The 21,080-nt window shown below is 46.9% G+C and overlaps 1 protein-coding gene across 1 annotated transcript; it reads left to right on the top strand.

The window, feature by feature from the left end:
• The first annotated feature begins 1,251 nt into the window (after positions 1 to 1,251).
• On the top strand, positions 1,252 to 2,342 carry LOC143932956 (uncharacterized). Its single transcript, XM_077455887.1, is given in 2 exon segments — positions 1,252 to 1,750; positions 1,753 to 2,342. Coding segments are annotated over 2 exon segments (1,089 nt in total).
• The last annotated feature ends 18,738 nt before the right edge of the window (positions 2,343 to 21,080 follow it).

Below are 21,080 nucleotides of genomic sequence, written 5' to 3'. Positions count from 1 at the left end.
AGACGTGGAGGCATGCCCTTTCCGGCTACAGCCAGGAAAGCAGAGCTCTTCAGGCTCCTCTTCCCTCCTCCAACCATGGCCGGTTCCAGCCCTCAGCAAGCTTCCCTGGATTCTATTGCTTCAGCCATAACACAGCTGCATACCTTGGTGTCGTCCCTGACCACCTAAGTTGCCAAGGTCCAGAATAGGGTGGTGCTCTTGGAGACCCACCCACCCGTTTCACCCCCCGACCCCACGGTAGCCCAGGCAGTGGCTACTCCTTCCGCAGGTACCTCAGGGTGGAGTTCCGTGGTATACCCTTCCCACTTGGTCCCAGCCAAAGTCAGGAAGGACATCCTGGAAGGCAAGGACGTCAACCTCGCCACTCTGCTCATCTCTGTCCACGACCTGGCGGAGAACAAGGCATACACATGGGGGGACGTGTCGGTAGTCCTTAAAGCTAAGGATCCCAGGTTGGATAGGAAACTGTCAGTGACGGAGTTCACGTTGGCCTTCGGCATGTTCAGGGATGTGTTATGTTCAGCCTTCCCCAACAGGAGAGAGGAGCTGGATCGGTATCTTCATACCGTGGTGGACCTGGGCTATAAATATGGGGGCTTTGGCTTCTATGATTACCATCGCTCCTTCTCAGTCAAAGCCGCTACCAGGTTCCTTCAGTTCCAGACGCTCACTGACTGGAGTCTCATGGACACTGAATTATTTTGCCGCCACTTTGCGGGCCTCCGTTCTCCCCTCTGCGCAATCTGCCAGTCGGCCACCCACACTGCCACTTGGTGCGCCAACACCACATCTCCTCGTCCCTCTGAGAATCCCTCTACCTCCACTGCAGTTCAGGGTCAGCAGACCCCTGCACGCCTGCCTCAGTTGGACAAGTTTGGGCACCAAGTCCAGACCATAGGAGGAGCAGCGATCTGCAATAATTACAACTATGGTTCATGCAACGTTAGTCAGTGCCGACTACTCCACATCTGCACCCTTTGCCAACAGGCTCACCCCAGACTCCTGTGTGAGGTTAAGCAGCTGATGAGGTCATTACTAAGCCGGGTCGATGTCACGTGGCTCGGCTTCTACCTTTCCTCACACCCCACTCCCTCCCTGGCTGTCTACCTCATTCAAGGTTTTTCGGAGGGCTTCCACACTGGCCTCATTTCGCTTCCTTACATGACCCATGAGTGCCGGAACCTTTGGTCAGCAGCTACCGATAAACAGGCCATAGACCAGCTCCTGCAAGTGGAGTGAGAGTGGGACTTTATGATAGGCCCGCTCACCCAGCCCCCCTTCAACACATGGAGAGGCAGCCCTATTGGGCTTGTCAAGGGCAAATTCTCAAATAAATTACATCTGGTGTACGATTTGTCAGCGCCTCATTCATCTACCATCCCCAGTTTAAATTCTCTTATCCCCTCCGAGGAGTTTTCTCTCAAGTACGCCTCCGTAGACATGGCCATCCAGGCGATACTCAAAACGGGCACTGGCACCTGGCTCCCCAAGGCTGATATCTCAGATGCCTTTAAGCTCCTTCCCATCCACCCGTCCCTTTGGTGCTGGCATGGCATCAAATGGAGGGAGGCATATTATTTTGCCACTAAGCTGACCTTCGGGTCTAAAAGCAGCCCCTGGCTTTTCGACACTTTCGCACAGTCCCTTACATGGAGCCTCCTACACAAGGTCCAGTGCCGAGAGGTCATCCATTACCTGGATGACTTCCTTTTGATTGAACCACCCGACTCCCCCCCCGGGACCTCAACAAGTTGAGGGTGGTGTTCAAGAATCTTAATGTCCCTATCGCGGAACACAAAGTTGATGGTCCAGCTCAGTCCATCACTTTCCTCGGGGTTAACCTGGATACCTGCGCCATGCAAGCCAGCCTCCCCCCAGATAAACTGGCCCGCATCAGGGCGGTACTGCGAGACTTCACCCACTCCAGAGGATGCACCAAAAAGCAGCTGCAATCCCTTCTCGGGATGCTCAGCTTTGCTATGCGCATCATCCCCCAGGGTCGCTCCTTCGTATCCCGTCTACTAGTGTTCCTATCCCATACGCAGGATCCCGAGCAGGTCCTCAGCCTTGACTCCGCAGCGATAGTGGACCTCTCTATGTGGGAGGAGTTCCTTTCATCCTGGAATGGAATATCATTGTTCATCCCCACAGTGTCTTCCCTGTTACCCCAGGTACTGACTGACGCAGCTGCCTCCACAGGCTTTGCGGCTATTTTTGGCCATCTTTGGTTCGCAGTGCCCTGGCCACCTCAGATGCTGGCTATACCCGGCTTCACCAATTCCTCTTCCCTTTTTGAACTAAACCCTATAGTAGCAGCAGCATACCTCTGGGGCCACAGCTGAACTGGTCAAACCGTGGCCTTCACCACAGATAACCTTGTCACAGCAGAGATCATTAACAAAGGCAGGTCCAAGTCCCTTACAGTAATGTCCTTCCTGCGTAGGCTGGTCCAGCTGTCGTTACAGTTCCAGTTCAACATCTATTGTTCCTTTGTCCCGGGCAAGCGCAATCTCGCAGCAGATGCCCTCTCACGTTTCAATTTTATTTCCTTTTTTGAACAGATGCCCGGAGCCGAGTCAATGTCAGCCGATATCCCGGACTGGTCTCACCTGACCCTGGACTAGCTCCACATCTTCAACAGCAACCCAGCTCATAAATTCCTATCTCTCGCTCAACACCCTCAAGGCCTATCAAACGGCCTGGAGGGCCTTCAACAGATTCACGGCGCATCATGGCAGAGAGACATCCTGCCTCAAACAAGTCCTGGCCTTTATCTCATACTGCCATACTGAACTGGCTCTATCCCACAATACCATCCGGCTATACCTAGCCGGCATACAACATTTCTCGTCACTCCAGGACCCTACGAAACCCTTGTTGTTTACGTTCCATGATGTACGGGCCATCCTACGTGGTGTTCAGAAGCTTCAACCAGTGGTCAGCGCCAAACGCCTGCCCATTACGGGAGATATCTTTAGGAGCATGTCAGATATCCTGGCCACATCACCGTTCGGCCTTCTCCCTAGTTTAGTCTTGCAAGCGGCTATGTATCTGGCTTTCTACGGGTTCTTACGACCCGGGGAGTTCACCTGTAACAGCCCCGCAGGCCACATGCTACGCAGACCCCATCTGGTCCGCTGTGAAGACCTTTTTATTCTGCATTTAGCAGTCTCCAAAACCCAGCAAGTAGGCGCAGGCACGGACGTCCACTTCTATAAAACCCATAACAACTGGTGTCCAGTTACTATGCTCAGTCGGCTGTTGTTGTCGCTGCCTGAGCGACCAGACTCTAGTCCACTTCTTCCATTTCATACCGAGCCCCTGAACACCGCTCGCTTCATGGAACACATGAGAATACTCCTTCGCAACCTTCATCTCAACCCTGCTCAGTACTCCGGACACTCATTCCGTATCGGGGCAGCCTCGACAGCTTCCCACCAAGGGGTCCCGGACCATGTTATCAAAAAACTAGGCAGATGGAAATCCACCTGCTTCGCCCGCTACATTCCAAATCTGCAAGTGGAAATGGCCCAGGCTTTTGCCAAACTTACACAGTGACTAAACTTGAGCCAATAAAGAACTATCCCTACCTGAATGTTTTTGCCCCCTTATTTTGGTATACCGTACGTTAGACCAAGGCACACTTTCAGGTCCATTTCAAGTGGTAAATTTATGTTAACCTGTATGTCATCCCTTTCCCCTATCGGCTGTAGGGCTCTAGACCGTAAATAAGAAGGCCAGTATGGTGGCTTGAATTTATAGGAGGAGCCCGGAGGGGTATTTAACCAGCCCGTTCGACTGTGTTCCTTGTCGGTTTCCTGTGCGCGATACCCACCCTCCCATTCCCTTTTTAAGGCACTTCTCAAGTACTCATACTCCTCACAAGAGTACTAATTTCACTTCATTTCATATTTCATTTCATTTAATTTCTCATTTCTTATCTAGGGTATGCCCCCTTATTTTGGTATACCGTACGTTAGACCAAGGCACACTTTCAGGTCCATTTCAAGTGGTACGTTTATGTTAACCCTGTATGTCATCCTTTTCCGTATCGGCCGTAGGGCTCTAGACCATATATATATATATATATATATATATATATATATATATATATATATATATATATATGTAAGAAGGCCAGTATGGTGGCCTGAATTTATGGGAGGAGCCCGGGGGGTATTTAACCAGCCCACTCGCCTGTGGTCTTTGTCGGTTTCCTGTGCGCAATACTACGTCACTAGGCCGACTGCTCGAGTTTCGTTGCCATTTGGATAACTTCTCTATACTAGAAGTCTCGTGATTTTCGTTCCCGTTCGTGTTTTTTGTACAACGTCTCTGGCTCAACTGCCGCAGGTAAGGGTCTCGATTGACCTCCCTTTACTAAAAACATTTATATTGAGTGTCTTTAACCCACAACTCGACACTAAACTCTCGAGTCATTCGTTGTAAAACCGGGTCGTTAGTCACTCAAACGCACTATTATCGCAGCCCCCTTCATTGCATGGGCCTCATTTCGGTAGAAATTGCTTGAACTAAAAATGTTACACCATTTTCATAGCCTGTTATATTGTATGCCTCGTCACCGTGTTCCACAGGCAAATCGTTGCCAGTCGCATCACACGGCACAACGATTCGTGCCTCTGCCACGGCTGGCTCACTTGGATCATTTCATTTTATCATTTCACTCATTTCTGTCACACACTGCGCTCCGATTCGAATCCAGTCGCATCTGCAAATGCGCCGATTCGTCCCGGTGTGCCCCAAGTTGCTCGGCCTCATTTCGGTACATGCTCCAGAGCCCGCTCGTTGTTAGTCGTAGCCTTCGGCTTATCGATCCGGGCCTCTGTCATGGGAATCATTTCACTGTCACCTATTACGTCCTAAATCGTAACCAGTCGCGTTTACAACGCACGGGTTCGATCGGCGTGTCCCAGTTGCATTGGCCTCATTTCAGAACATGCTCTAGAGCCCACTCGTTGATGGTCGCAGGTCTTGCATCCTCTCCGATTCGCATCTCTATCATGGGAGTAATTTCATTATCACGTAGTACGCTCAGTTCGAATCCGGTCGCATCTCTGTGCGTCGATTCGTCTGGACGCCCCCCAGGTATTTTTTCAGCCTCATTTCAGTGCATGCTCCAGAGACCAGTTCGGTTTCCAGTCTCAGTTCGCGGCCGGTTGATCTAGGCCTCTGTCATGACATAAGTTGTTCGTTTCATTTCACTGTCAGGCCGCGTACACACGGGCGGACTGTTCGCCCAACTTTGTCCGCTGAACAGTGTTTGGGTGGACAGTCCGCTCGTGTGTGGGCTTTCAGCGGACAGTTTCAGCGGACAGTTGGACGGACAAGGTTTTTCGGAATTTCCGAAAAACTGTCCGCTCATGTGTAGGCTTGTTCGTCAAACAAAGTTGCGCGCATGCTCAGAAAGGATTTTCACGCCGAAAGCTATAATGCAGTGTATAGGACGTCGTATTTTTCGTCCCGTCGTACGTGCCGTTCACGTCATCGCGCACGGTTTCAGCAAACTGTTCGTCCGTCGTGTGTGGCCATGTCCGTCCATGCTAAGTTTGAGCGGACTGTTTGCCGAAACTGTTGGACGGACAAAGTTGGGCGAACAGTCCGCGCGTGTGTACGCGGCCTCACGCTCCGTGCTCCGGTTTGAATCCAGTCGCAACTAAACACGCACCGATTCGTTCCGGTCCGCCCCAGGTTTAATTCCCACATTTCAGTACATGCTCCAGAGTCCGGTTTGTTGTCAGTCGCACTGGCGACACGACCATTTCGCGCCTCTGTCATGGCAATCGTACTTCATTTCACTGTCACTTACCGCGCTCCGACTCGAATCCAGTAGCATCCGTGATGCATCGATTCGGTTCGGCGTGCCCCAGATGGATCGGCCACATTTCACTTTTTTCCACAGGTTGTCTTATTTTACGTTCACAGTTACAGCACTTATTCATGCTCCCGCGCTTGACACAGATCATCCCCCACTTCGTCCTTTACGCAAATGATACGTCGGATTGGGACAACAGAATACAAAAAAAAAAAATGATGATGATGAAAGAATTACGGCGGAAACTATCTACTCACCGGTGCACCTCGGTCATATCAGCCAGCCGTTTACGTCACTCTTCAGTTTACTTGTTAGGCTCCTCATCAGTTGTCATCTGTTGTTTCTCTCTCCAGGTCAGTCAAGTTCAGTAGGTCCACCCTGCACCAGCTTGAACGTTATCTTAACCAGGTAAAATTTTTAAAAAAAGGGAGGGGAAGGCGCAGGCAAAATGCGACAGCAACCATGCTGGCATACGTATATATATATATGAAGGCACGTGACGATATATATATATGTATACACTTTTGCACCCGCCTTAGTACTCAGCAACAGGCGGATTCGCTTGGTAAGATAGAGAAACAGTCTTGACTTATGTCACCCTCTATAGGTTCATGTCGTCCATCCTTCGACCCCAAAGAGATAGGACATCACTCCTAGGGCACGATTCACCTAGAGCCATGTCCCAAGTCGGCAGCGAAGACCTTACCGCCCCCTTATCTCCTCGCCCGCCGTCAGTGAGCAACAGCGTATAGTCCTTCAGGGGTTGAACTATCCCCAGGCTGACAGCAGAGCTGAGACACAAGGGCATTCCCTTTCCCACTACGGCTAGGAAGGCAGAGCTTTTCAGGCTCCTCTCTACCCCGCCAGCTACAGCCGGGGCCCAGTACCCCGCCTCAGGCTTCTCTCCAGTCCATCGCAGCGGCTATAGCTCAACTACATTCAATGGTGTCGTCCTTAACCAACATGGTCACGGACGTCCAGGCCAGAGTGACGCTCCTAGAGGCTCACCCAGCCACAATCACCCCTGTTCCAGTTTCAGTCCCGTCACCACTGCCGACAGGTACCGCAGGGACATGTCCCGTGGTCTGCCCAGCACATCTGGTGCCGGCCGGCATAAGGAAGGACATCCTGGACGGCAAGGATGTCAACCTTACCTCCCTGCTTATTTCAGTCCACGACCTCGCAGAAAACAAGGCCTACACCTGGGGAGATGTCTCCGTAGTCCTCAAAGCCAAGGATCCCAGGCTGAACCGCAAACTTTCCATCCTAGAGTTTGCCCTAGCCTTTGGGATGCTAAGAGATGTCATTTGCTCAGCATCCCCCACCAGAAGGGAAGAGCTGGACTTGTACCTCCACACCGTGGTGGACCTAGGGTACAAATACGGAGGCTTCTTCTTTTACGATTACCATCGTTCCTTCTCCGCCAAAGCAGCCGCTAGGCTGGCACAGTTCCAGTCACCCACAGACTGGAGCCTTATGGACAGAGTTGTTCTCCCGGCATTTTGCCAGCCTTCGTTCACCCCTGTGTGCAGTCTGCCAGTCCTCCACCCACACCGCCTCCTGGTGCGCCAACGTAACGGTTAGCCGCCCAGTAGAGTTCCCCTCCACCTCCGGTACAGCCCATGGCCTGTCAGGCCTTGCGCCAAAGACTCAAGTTGACAAGTTTGGACGTTCGGTTCAAACCATAGGGGGGGGCGGCCATTTGCAATAATTACAACTATGGCTCATGTAATTATAGCAAGTGCCGCCTACTGCATGTCTGTGTCTTATGTCACAGAGCGCACCCCAGGAATTTGTGTGAGGTTAAAACTCACAAGGGCTCATGATAGACGTCCTATGGTTGGGCTTCTACCTCACCATGCACCCCACTCCTTCACTAGCCACCTTCCTCATCTGTGGCTTCACAACAGGCTTTTCATTAAAATACGCTTCTGTGGACATGGCGATTCAGGCCATCCTTAAAGTAGGCACAGGTGCGTGGCTGTCCAAAGCCGACATATCCGATGCCTTTAAGCTGTTGCCTATCCACCCGTCCCTCTGGTGCTGGCACGGCATTAAATGGAGAGACCAATATTATTTCGCCACTAAATTAACATTTGGCTCTAAAAGCAGCCCCTGGCCGTTCGACACATTCGCACAGTCTCTTGCTTGGATCCTCCTGCACAAGGCTTGTTGTCAGCAAGTTATCCATTACCTGGATGACTTCCTATTGATTGAACAGCCGGGCATACCTCCAAAGGACCTCGACAAATTAAGGACCGTCTTTGGGAACCTCAACGTCCCCATCGCCGAACATAAGGTTGACGGGCCCGCACAATTTATCACCTTCCTCGGAGTCAATCTCAATACCAGCTCCATACAGGCCAGCCTGCCCCTCGACAAACTGACCCGCATCAGGGCAGTTCTCCGCGAATTCACCCACACCAGGGGATGTACAAGGAGGCAGCTACAGTTGCTATTGGGCATGCTTAACTTTGCCATGCGAATAATTCCACAAGGTCGCTCCTTTATCTCGCGCCTGTTGGTCTACCTTTCTCAGGCACAAGACCCGGATCAAGTCCTCAGCCTGGATACCGCAGCCATAGCTGACCTGTCAATGTGGGACGAGTTCCTGTCTACCTGGAACGGTATCTCCCTGTTCATCCCGTCCATCTCACCTCTCTCGCCACAGGTAGTGACAGATGCCGCAGCCTCCACAGGGTTTGCGGCTATTTTTGGCCACCATTGGTTCGCCGGACCCTGGCCTTCTCAAATACTCTTGATCCCTGGGTTTAGCCAGTCTTCATCCCTTTTCGAGCTCTACCCCATTGTAGCAGCCGCCCAGCTCTGGGGTCATACCTGGACAGGACAAACCGTAGGTTTTACCACCAATAACCAGGCCACAGCCGAAATTGTCAACAAAGGTAGGTCTAAAGCCGCGTACACACGGGCGGACTGTATGGCCAACTTAGTCCGTCAGACAATCCGACGGACAGTCCGTCCTACTTTCGAATGAACGGACTTGACCACACACGATGAACAAACAGTCCGTCGAAAGCTTGCGCGATGACGTGTACAGCGCGTACGACGGGACTAGAAATAGGACGTCCAATACACAGCAATGCAACCTTTCGCCGTGTAAATCCTTTCTGAGCATGCGCCATACTTAGTCCGTCGAACTAGCCTACTCACGAGCGGACTGTCCGCTGAAACCAAAGTTGGACGGACAATATTACGGAAATTCCGAAATACTTAGTCCGCCAGACTGCACGCTGAAAAAGTCCGCTGAAGCCCACACACGAGCGGACTGTCCGCTGAAATGTGTTTTGACGGACTAAGTTGGCCAGACAGTCCGCCCGTGTGTACGCGGCTTAAGTCTCTCTCCGTGATGTCCTTCCTACGCAGGCTGGTGCAGCTGTCTCTGCAGCATCAGTTTAATGTATACTGCACGTTTGTCCCAGGAAAGTACAACCTTGCAGCTGACGCACTGTCCCGCTTTAATTTCCTGGCCTTCTTTCGGCAGGTTCCCGGAACAGATACGGTGTCAGCTCCTATCCCGCATTGGTCTCAGTTGACACTGGACTAGAGCCACATCTACATGGAGCCACTCAGCTCATCAACCGATCACTCTCAGACAACACTCTGAAAGCCTACCGGGTAGCCTGGAAAGCGTTTAATACATTCCTGGTTGCCTCCACAGTAGACACCCCCACAGATGCCAGGCACATACTGCCATAGTCAACTGGCCTTGTCCTTCAACACCATCCGGTTATACTTAGCTGGCATACAGCACTTCCTCTCAATCCAGGATCCTACCAAACCATCCATCTTCTCGTCCCACGCGATCTGAGCCGTCCTGCACGGCATCCAGAAACAGCAACCGCCAGTTAAAGTCAAACGGCTCCCCATCACCAGTTCTATCTTCAGGGACATGTCCACCATGCTTACCAGCTACCCCTTCGGTTTTCTCTTCAGTCTGGTCATACAGGCGGCCATTTATCTGGCCTACTATGGCTTTCTACGGCCCAGCGAGTTAACCTATAACAGCTCACACAGCCCAGTCCTTCGCAGATGTCATCTGCTCTGTCACCAGGACCACTTCATCCTCCACCTCTCGGTAACCAAGACCCAGCAGGCAGGCACTGGCGTAGATATCCACCTCTACAAAACCAACAATGCCTGGTGCCCGGTCGCTGTGCTTACGCAGTTACTCTCTCTACTACCCGAGCTCCCGGACTCTAGTCCTCTTTTGCCCTTCCCGGTCAAACCATTAAAGAACTGCCAGTTCATTAAACATGTAAGGATTCTCCTACGCAACTTGCTCCTCAATCCTGGTGAGTACTCCGGCCATTCCTTCCGCATCGGAGCAGCTTCATCCACATCCCGGCACGGGGTCCCGGACCACAACATCAAAAGATTGGGCAGGTGGATATCGGCCTGCTTCGCTCGATACATCCCTAACCCACAGGCAGAGATGTCTCGGGCATTCACCCAACTGGCTCAATAAAGATAAAGCTGGAAACAATAAAACTCTCTTACCCCTACCTAAGTGTTTTTGCCCCCTTATTTTGGTATACCGTCCATTAGACCAGGGCACACTTTCAGGTCCATTTCATATAGGGTATCTTATGATAAGTTTGTATTGTTCGGATACGTATCGGTCATAGGGCTTCAGCCATAAGTAAGAAGGCCTGTATGGTGGCCTGAATTTATGGGAGGAGCCCGGGGGGTATTTAACCAGCCCACTCGCCTGTGGTCTTTGACGGTTTCCTGTGCGCAATACCCACCCTCCCATCCCCTTTTTTTAGGGCATTTCTCAAAACATTTCTCTTCAAACACATTCATTTCTAATCACTGGGTATGCCCCCTTATTTTGGTATACCGTCCATTAGACCAGGGCACACTTTCAGGTCCATTTCATATAGGGTATCTTATGATAAGTTTGTATTGTTCGGATACGTATCGGTCATAGGGCTTCGGCCATAAATATATATATATATAATTTTTTTATTTACATCTTTTTTTTATGCCCCCATGCAGTGCACATTTACATGAACTTTAATAGTTCAAGAAACTGAAAGAAACATTTCAACATTCTCAGATACCTTCAAATGTAATTAGTGTGTGGATTATAACAAGCACCCAGGGGCGGACTGACCATTTGGCCACTCGGCACTGCCTGAGGGCCCCCCGGGCCACTAGGGGGCCCCATCAGGGTTGCCAGCCTCAGTAAAACCAGGGACAGTATGTAAAAATCTGTGTTTTTTTTTTACATCTGTCTCTAAAATGTCCCTTACCGACATCCTTTTGGTCTAAAAATCCTGAGATTATAGCTGCCCCACCTCTCCAGTACCTTCTCAGCCAATAAAAACATGTCTGTGTATACTGTGTGCACATGTATGTGTATACTGTGTGATTGTATACTGTGTGTGTGTATACTATATAGCCCCATAATCTCTGATTGCCTGGGGGCCCCATAATCTCCTATTGCCCGGGGGCCCCATGAGTTGTCAGTCCGCCCCTGCAAGCACCACTTTTTATCAACTCCATTCTCTCTCAGCATTTGCAATGACAATAGAGGTTTAAATCACACTAAAAATATTACCCAAGGGCATGACCCCAACGTAAGGCTGCCCTATTTGACAGTTACTGATATATTTTTATTTTTCATTAGTGTGATATATACCTCTATTGTCAATTTTGTCAATGCTAAGAGAGAGAGGAGTTGATAAAAAGTGGTGGTTGTTAGGCCTCACTCATACCATGGTGCAGAGATGTCAGTTTTTATGCACACGTTCTGCAAGGTCAAGAAAAAAACAAACAATTGTTCTCTATGTGCCCTGTTCACAACACAAAACTGGTATCACTTGCAGATTTTTTCTGCATGGGGAAAAAAGCTGGCATGACCTCAACATTGGTATGAATAGGGCACTGACACGCAAGAAAACGGATGGAAACTGATGTAAAACTGATGTCGGTTTTCCCATCAGTTCCCATCAGTTTTCATGCATGTACTGTATGGTGTGAATGAGCCCTAAGCCTTTGAACACACGGTCGAACATTCCGACAACCAAATCCGTCGGATAAATTCTGACGGATTTAGTCCGAAAGTGGTCCGGAAGTGGTGTTGCATACATACGGTCGGACTAAGTGGTCGGAAATTTCCGGTTACCAAGAACGCGGTGACGTAAGCCGCGTACAACGGGACTAGAAAAGGGAAGTTCAGCACCACGTCAGGCACCCTTTGGGCTCCTCCTGCTGATCTTGTGTTTATAGGGTGTTAGTAGAAGTTTGGCTTGAGACGATTCGCACTTTTCAGATTTGTGCTTCAGATCATTACTGCTCTTCAGTTTGTGCTTGTCGGTTCGTATCTGCTTATATCAGTGCGTGTAGTCAGTTAGCATTTGTTGGTCATTGTGGACTATATCTTGGTATATAGTACGCTTTGATTTTCATTGCTTATTGTCTGCTCGTTTCTGGTTTTCAGTTCGTTCTTTCAGGCCTTGCTGTTTATCGGTGCTTTCTGTTGTCTGTTCTGACCAGCCGACCATTTTCAAGCCATGTTTCGTGTACGTACTCGTCGTAGAGTTCGTGCTGTGCAGGGGCTTGATGTTGGGCTTTTAGCTTTGACACAAGCCCGGTCCATGAACAGGGCGAGGAGGAGTTCGTGGACCAAGAATTGGTTGCTCCAGTGTGACCAGTTCTCGCACCTGCATTTGCTTTGTGAGATCCGGGAGAATAATCCTGATGATTTCAGGTATTATCTCTGGCAAACCACCTGATGCGGCCTTTCCCAATGAGGACCCTCACCTCGGATTAGAGGATCTTTAATGTGCGGCTGGCCAGAGCCAGAGGAGTAGTGGAGAACACTTTCGGGATAATGGCCAGCCTGTTCCACCTATTTTTTATGCCAATACACACGGCGGAATATAAACTAAATCATATTGTGCTTGCCTGCTGCGTTCTGCACAATTTCTTGAAAAAACATTCCATAAACTATGTGGCCTCAGTTGGCCCTGATGCAGACTTGATGGAAAATGTGAACCTCACGGCCCTTGAAGCTGCTCGTCCTGGCTTGCCCCCCCAAAGCACCCGCGAGGTCAGAAACCAATACATGGAGTACTTTGTGGGTAGGGGGCCATTGATATGCCAGACAATGTCTGAGAGGCATTTTTTTAATACATTTTTCTTTGAAACTCCAATAATCTTTGTTTTCATTTACTGCTTGGCTTTGTTTTAGGTGTCTCCTAGGTTTTTTTTTTTGTGTTTTTTTTGGGCCTTTTTCTACAACAGTGCAAACCCAAGTTCATGGGCAAGATGAGGTGACAGTCTCCTCTTCAGATAATCTTATTATGTTGGTGGTCTGCTACACACACACCTTGTTTTTGTTGATAATGTATGTAGTGCATTACTGACAAAAATATTGCTCATTTTCAGCATCATGGCAGAAATATGTGGGGTCATGAAAATGGCGTGATTGGGGAAATTTAAACATCACTGTGGGTGTTATTTACTAAAGGCAAATCCACTATGCACTACAAGTGCACTGCAAAAGTGCACCTGAAACTGCACTTGGAGTGCAAAGTGGATTTGCCTTTAGTAAATAACACCCATTTGCACAGAAAACAACAACTTTACTACAAATACTGCTTTTGCACATTGAAAAAGGAAGCCACACATTGTTGATAATTTAACTTTTTACTCAAAGCACATTCACATGTGCATTTAGAAAAGGGTTTTACAACAAACCAACATATTTGGTGTATAGAAAACATTATTTTGGGTAACATTTTTATAACTTGGCATTTTTGTGTAAACAGGCATGTATCAAAGCATAACATACAGAACACAGGAACTTACAAAGTTCAACTTTGAAAGTGAAGACAATATCAGACATGAGTATGTACAAACTGTGCTGATATTGCCTTCATCGGATGGGATGTCACCCCTGGAAAAGCCAAATTTGGAAGATGCACACAAATTGAGAATCGCACTGTATATAAAATGTGTGTGTGTCGTACGTACGATCTGTGAGGGAGAAGCTGACATGCCGATCGTGCAAACAAAGGTACAATTTTTTACTTTGTACATCACTAGCCTATACTGCTTCTAGATTGAGGCCTGTATTGGGACAAGATTTAGTTGAGTTTAGCCTGACATTAGGATTTGTCTTGTGTTGTGTCTTGCAGAGAATATGGATGGGTTTAACGACCATAGTTTCCTCCCTCTGTTCATCGATAAGTACAGGGAGCTGCCCTGTCTGTAGCAAGCTACACATCCACACTACAGTAATAAATTAAAGAGGCAGGCAGCGATGGAGAAACTGTTGGAGTTTGTGAAGCCAGTGGTCCCCAGGGCAGACATCACCTATTTAAAAACTAAAATTGGTGGCCTGAGGAGTATGTATCTGAGGGAGCGCAAGAAGGTGCTGAAACTGGAGTTGCAGCAAATGAAGTTTATGTCCCCAGGCTGTGGTATTATGACAGGATGCATTTTTTGTCAGACCAGGCTGATGTCAGGGAATCCCTCTCTACCCTTCCTTCCACGTGTCCTTCTATGCTACATTCCACACCTGCTGAGTCTTCCGACGCCCAACCTGGGCCTTCCACTCAGGAAGAACAGCTTGAGTCAGGTATAGTATTGTTCTACATATTTTGGGAGTAAAAATGAATGTTGTTAACTTGATTTTTGCTCACTAGTTGCTGATTTTAGAAAGTGTTTCACATATCAATAGACAGTAGTGGCCAAAACATTTGGCCCAAGAATGAAAAATGCTGGGCAGAATGATAGTGTTTTCTATTTGTTAACAATTTGCAACAGTCAAGAGCTGACAATTGTGTGTGTGTTTGATGAGCCAGGAGGAGGGTGTGGAATGCAGCAGCCAGGAGGTGGCTGTGGAAAGTGGCAGCCAGCAGGAGGCAGGGGTAAGCGGCAGCCAAGAGGTGGGCAGGCGTAGGAGCCTGGCCGAATCCCAAGTTCCTCCCCTCCGCCTTCCACACAAAAAGGCCAGAAAGGGGTGGAATGTGGAGGAGTCGGCTCTGAAGCTCATCGGGGAGGCTTCAGTGGCCCTCAAAGCCACCCCCACATATCAAGAGGCCTTTGCCGCCTTGACTGCCTGCAAACTCCATCAAATGGAGGAGGGGCAACACCTCTTGTGTGAGGAGCTCATCATCCACACCCTCAACAAGGGGTTGTTGGGCTAAATCACACAAGCAACACACTTGTGTGATTTGGACCATGCTCCTCCTCCTCCTCCTTCTGCCACACCTCCAGCACCACAGCCACAGCCTGGAAGGAAGACCAGAGAGTGATAACCTGGGTTCAGTCTGGTCTGACAGGAGATGCAGCCTCTCAAGGGACCACAGCCTGGGAGCATAGATGTCATCTGCTGCTGTTCCGGGTTTCTTGGACTTCAGGACCAGACTGCTCTCCCTCAGATATGTACTCCTCTGCCCACCAATTTTTGCATTTAAATAGTTGATGTGTGCCCTGGGGGCCAAAGGCTTAGCTAATCTCCCCAGTTTCTCCAGCGCTGCCTCCCTCTTTATTTGTTACTGACACCTAAATAAAGGTTTTTTTTGGTTCAAGAAATACTTGCCTATGTGTTTTACTTCAAAAAGGACGGTTTATTTGTGAGTAGGCAGGTACATTTCAAAAATACAAAGTCAAATTAATAACAAGGGGCACCAACACAAACAACCTCCTCTAGATTAAAAAAGAAAACAATAAAATAAAAAGATAATAATGGTGTTGTGGTAAGTTGACACACAAAACACACCAAAAAAATTGTGAAGATGAGCAAACTGTCAAAAAAGGAGATCTTGATTAAAAAAACCAACCACCAAATTTAAAACCAAAAAAAAATAAAAAATGATTGGGGAGATGTGACGAATTAAAATATTGTATTCATGAAATGAGGAAAAAGAATAAAGAAAGAAGTTTGGGAGAAGTGTGTGTGAATATAAGCAGCAAAAGAACTTCATTCTTGTAGCATTGTAAAGAAAAAGAGAATGCGCTGCATTAAAGAATTTTTAACATTGCAGCGTGACGAATGTGCTATATCGATTACGAGCGGTAGTTTTACCTGCCTGATCACTTCCGTCTCAGAATTTATTCTGAGCATGCGTGGCACCTTGTCCGTCGGACTAGGCTACACACGATCGGAACTGACGCGCATGGGATCATGTTGTCGGAAAATTTTATAGCCAAGCTCTCAAACTTGGTCCGTCAGATATTCCAGTCCGATGGAGCCCACACCCTGTCGGATTATCCGACAACACGGTCCGATCAGACATTTTCCATCGGAATATCCGACCGTGTGTACAAGGGCTTATAGTTCCACATACTAATGGCATTTGTAGTCTGTGCATTTTTCCTATGAACTTATCTAATTGATAATTAGAACTGTTATTGAATTATTGATTCTTCCTATCACAATAAACACACCCCACAAGTATTAGGTATACTTCTTATGTTAGAAATAGAATTATCTGTAGAATAAAAAACGTTTTATTTCGATTCATTTTAAGGAAAGCATTTTGTGCCAATGTGACCCTTACTCTATTCTGCCGGCCTCTAGAGAGGTCACTTGTCTCACTGAATACCCTCTCTACAAAGGCTTGAGAAGCTGGCATAGCCAGAAGGTCTAATACAAAAGGTTTTAGCTAGTGATAAAAAGTGTATCTCTTTGGCAGCCAAAATTCTGTTCTGGTGTCCTCAGTGATGGTGGCAACTTGGTGCAAAAGCTCTTCCTTATATTTTTGATCCTCTGCAGCATTTAGAAAGAAACCAAAAGACTGTCTGCTTGGATGTGGATGGTGCTTATTCCACTTCCTGTGATTTTTCATGGCTGGCCCACTGTTCTCTTCTCTTAAGATTAATCTAAATAATCACACGGACAACAAAATACTTTTTTAACTGGGTTGATAATTTTATTACTTAGGTATCTGCCACAGCTTGACAACTGTAAATTAACCATCAAACCAGTAAACATATATAGCCAACACCAGATCCCTTAATCACTGCTGAGTGGCGTATCTCAACTTTCCTTACTTATTAGGAGCCAATTCAGCCCCCAGCCATCCAGGTTAGGCCCAGGGGCTTACTAAGGGCTTACTGCTCCCTATTCAACTGACACCTGCCACCTCAGCCCGCAAACGGGATAACCGCCAGCTGTGACAATAAAATTAGTTTGCACCAAACAGAAATGGTGTACACCAATAGTAAATATTGCAGCCAAGATTTAACTAAACAATATAGAAAATGAATACAACAGACACAACACAAAGCCCAAGTCGATTTATTTATTTATTTAGTTCTCTCTCTCCTTTTTTTTTGTTACATAACAAAGTACAGCAACAAAGTACACGACAAAGTACACGACAAAAAGGGAGGGTGGGTGGGGACTTGTTCACTCGTGAGAATTGTACAGACTGAGGGATCAGTCACGGAATCACAGATTCTAAAAGAATTGAGCTCTGTCATTTTAAAGCCCTTGTTTTTCATTTTTAGGGACTCATTAATGACTGAAATAGTACCACTGGATTGGCACAGGGCCAATGTGTTGCCCATATTTAAAAAGGCATCAATGTTTTTACCAAGTAACTATAGACCTGTTAGTTAACTTCTATAGTCAGGAAGATACTGGAAAGTTTAATAAAAGACCACATAGACAAGCTCCTGTTGGAAAAAAATATTTTAAACAACAGACAGCATGGAATCGTGAAAGACAGAAGTTGTCAAACAAACCCGATTTCTTTTTATGAGGAGGTAAGTAAAACCTTGGACAGATGGGTGGCTGTGGATGTGGTATACCTGGACTTTGCAAAATCCTTTGACACAGTTTCCCACATGCAGCTCATGTGTAAGGTAAAGTCTACAGGCTTGGAAAGATCAATTTGTAAATGGATAGAAAATTGGCTAAAACACAGAATTCAGAGAGTAGTGGTTAATGACTCTTATTCTGAATGGTCTAAGGTTATCAGTGGTGTACCCCAAGGTTCAGTGCTGGGGCCCCTACTTTTTAATACCTTTATAAATTATATAGGGTCAGGGATTAAAAGTAACATCTCTGACTTTGCAGATGACACCAAGCTATGCAGTGGAATAACGTCCTTACAGGATGTCTTCAACTTACAAGCTGACCTTAATACACTCTAATTAGGCAACTAAGTGGCAAATGAGGTTTAATGTTGATAAATGTAAAGTAATGCATTTGGGGGCTAAGAATACGCATGCATCATATATTCTAAGGGGAGTACAACTGGGGGAATCAATGGTGGAGAAGGATCTGGGGGTTTTGGTAGATCATAAGCTCAATAATAGCTTGCAATGCCAAGCTGCGATTTCCAAAGCGAGCAAAGTATTTTTTTGTATTAAGAGAGGTATGGACTCTAGAGAGAGAGATATCATTTTGCCCCTGTACAAAATCATTAGTAAGACCTCATCTGGAATATGCAGTTCAGTTTTGGGTACCAGTTTTCAAAAAGAATATCGGGGAACTGGACAAAGTGCAGAGAAGGGCAACCAAACTGATGGCATAGAGGAGCTCAGCTATGAGGAAAGATTAGAGGAACTGAATCTATTCCCTCTTGAGAAGAAGAGATTAAAGGGGGATATGAGCAACATGTACAAATACATACAAGTGGTCCATATTGTGAACTTGGTGTTGATTTATTCACTTTAAAGAGGAGTGTCCCTTAAGGAAAAAAAAATTAAATGTCAGCAGCTACAAATACTGCAGCTGCTGACTTTTAATAATCGGACACTTACCTGTCCCAGGGTCCAGCGATGCGGGGGAACGAAGCCCCACTTGTCCTCCCTCCTCTCGGCGGTGCCTGCTTTGCAACTGTGGGCACCCGGCTGTGGCTTCACAGCCAGGCACCCACTGCGCAAGCGTGAGCGGTGCCGCCGTGCTGTGATTGGCCGCACAGTCATATGGGACCTCTCACGTGTCCCAGATGACTGACAGGAGGGAGGGGGTGGAGCTGAGCCCTTCTTGCGGTGAGAGGAAGCGATGTCAGGAGCCCAGGCACTGAATGAGGCAGACTACAAGGGACCCCCTAGCAACAGCCATTTTTTTTTTAAATGTTTTAGGAATTTTAAGCATTTTTTTTTGGTGTGTGGAACACCACTTTAAGCTCATCACAGAAGACAAGGGGGCACTCTTTACATCTAGAGGTAAAAAGATTTAATCTCCAAATACGGAAAGATTTCTTTGCTGTGAGAATTCGGAATAGACTCCCTCCAGCAGGCGTTCTGGCAAGCTCAGTAGATTGTTTTAAAAAAGGCCCTGATTCTTCCTTAAATGTACACAATATAACTGGGTACTAACATTTATGGGTAAAAATGATCGAGGGAAAATCCGATTGCCACTTGGGGGGATCAGGAAGGAATTTATTCCCCTGCTGTAGAAAATTGGAGCATGCTTTGCTGGGGTTTTTCACCTACCTCTGGATAAACTGTGGGTATAGGTTTGTGTATATGGGATTGTATTTATTTATTTTTTCTTGGTTGAATTTGATGGACTTGTGTCTTTTTTCAACCTGACTAATTATGTAACTATCTGTAAATTGCGTGTTTATAACACAGGGCATTGGTATATTCTCCTGTTCCACATCATCTTCAGACAATTCTTCATCTTGTGTGTGGGGCAATGATTATTTTCTTACGGCATACTCCTCTGCCTTTTTAAGCAGTTACTGAATATTCTCAGCCGCCACAACAACAAGCATTTCACAAACAGTAGGGTTGACAAAACAAGCAGCTGCTGCATGTAGCGAGAACATTTCTTCAGTTGGATCTAACAATGAAGCAAAATGCTGGTGCACATTTCCTTTCATTTTCTGTGGCGGGCCTGTAATGCACAGTACTGCTCTGGACGGTTGTCTGTGGACTCAGAGGCCTAAAATGCTGGCTGCGCAGTGCTCCTAACTGCTGCTAAGTGAAGCATGCTATGGACTTGAGTCACTTGCTTGCTGGGAGCAGAAGCACTCATGGGCTCTACACAGGCAGAAACCGATGGTTCAAAAGGGTAAATGTCACATTTTTGCTTCATTTTTGTTTATAACCGAAAACCAAATAGATTTTCGTCATAGTTTTTGTCAGTGGACAAAAATGTGGTGTACTTTTCACTTAGTTTTTGTCCATGTAAAAAAACTAAATTTTTTATGAAAATGTTTTTGTCAAAGAAATTAATACTGTCTGACTGTCTGCAAAGATGCAAAAGCCCCTCAAGGACTAGGAACTCTCAGTACTTTAGAAAGTAGCACAAAATGTTGTAGACTGCATTCTGAAGTATCTCAAAGTCTCTTGTAGACACTGGTCCCAACTCTACCAACTGCAGGAAATGCTAGCCCACCCTTCTGCCTCTTCACCAGTCTACCCGGTTGCCTCTTCACCAGCCTACCCGGTTGCCTCTTCACCAGCCTGCCTAACTGCTCCAGAGCTCTCCAAGGGCAAGGTTAATGAAAGTTTTAAGCACAACTGTGTCTTCCAGAGAGACTTGCTACAGGTTGTAGTCTCTCCCTTTGTAAGTCCCTGACCATGCTGATGTACTCACACTCTCCTTCATGCTCCCGCTGCCACTTCGGAAAAAATTCCTTTCACATTGCAATACTATCAGGATCCTCCTTAGCCAACAAATAAGGAAAAAAAACACTGCGTTTAAGTAAAGAAAAAGCTGCCAGTACTAATGATACACATTCCAAACAAATAATAAAAACAGTGCAGTACTAAAAGAAATTATATCAAATCAAAAATGGTCAGGTAGAAACCTCTGCCATATGACCTCATTAGTAATCAAAAACAATAAATGTGAATATATACATACACATCACCAAAATAAAAAATAGGAAAAGTTTGTGCAATTTTAAACTCATGAGGTTTGAAAAGACATATAAGCGTAAGAGAAATTGTCCTTAGGAGCAGATGCACAGAAAAAACCTGCTCCGTGCTCCGTGTGATAGAACACCGCAAGTGAAGAGAAGACTGTGACAATGAACCAGATAGGCAACCAGAGACAATCCTACTCCACACCCAATGTGAGTAGTGTACACTGCTTACCAGATGTAAATGACCACTTAATTACAGGAGGTCAAACCGGGCACAGGGAAATAAGGTCTCCCTCAAACTATAAGTGGCTTACTCTGCTCACATACAGTAGATCCAGCTATACACAGAAACAAAAACAGAAAGGTGCTTCCATAGTGCAGTATGAAAAAAAACTATTTATTGGTATAATTAAAGGTCGCACTTATGAGAATCCGGG

This window comes from Lithobates pipiens, unplaced genomic scaffold (assembly GCF_037356315.1).
Source record: "Lithobates pipiens isolate NorthernLeopardFrog02 unplaced genomic scaffold, aLitPip1_a1.2 Scaffold_27, whole genome shotgun sequence".
In the NCBI taxonomy this organism is placed as follows: domain Eukaryota; kingdom Metazoa; phylum Chordata; class Amphibia; order Anura; family Ranidae; genus Lithobates; species Lithobates pipiens.
The sequence above is the reverse complement of the archived record's forward strand: the minus strand, read 5'-3'. Positions and strand labels throughout refer to the sequence as shown.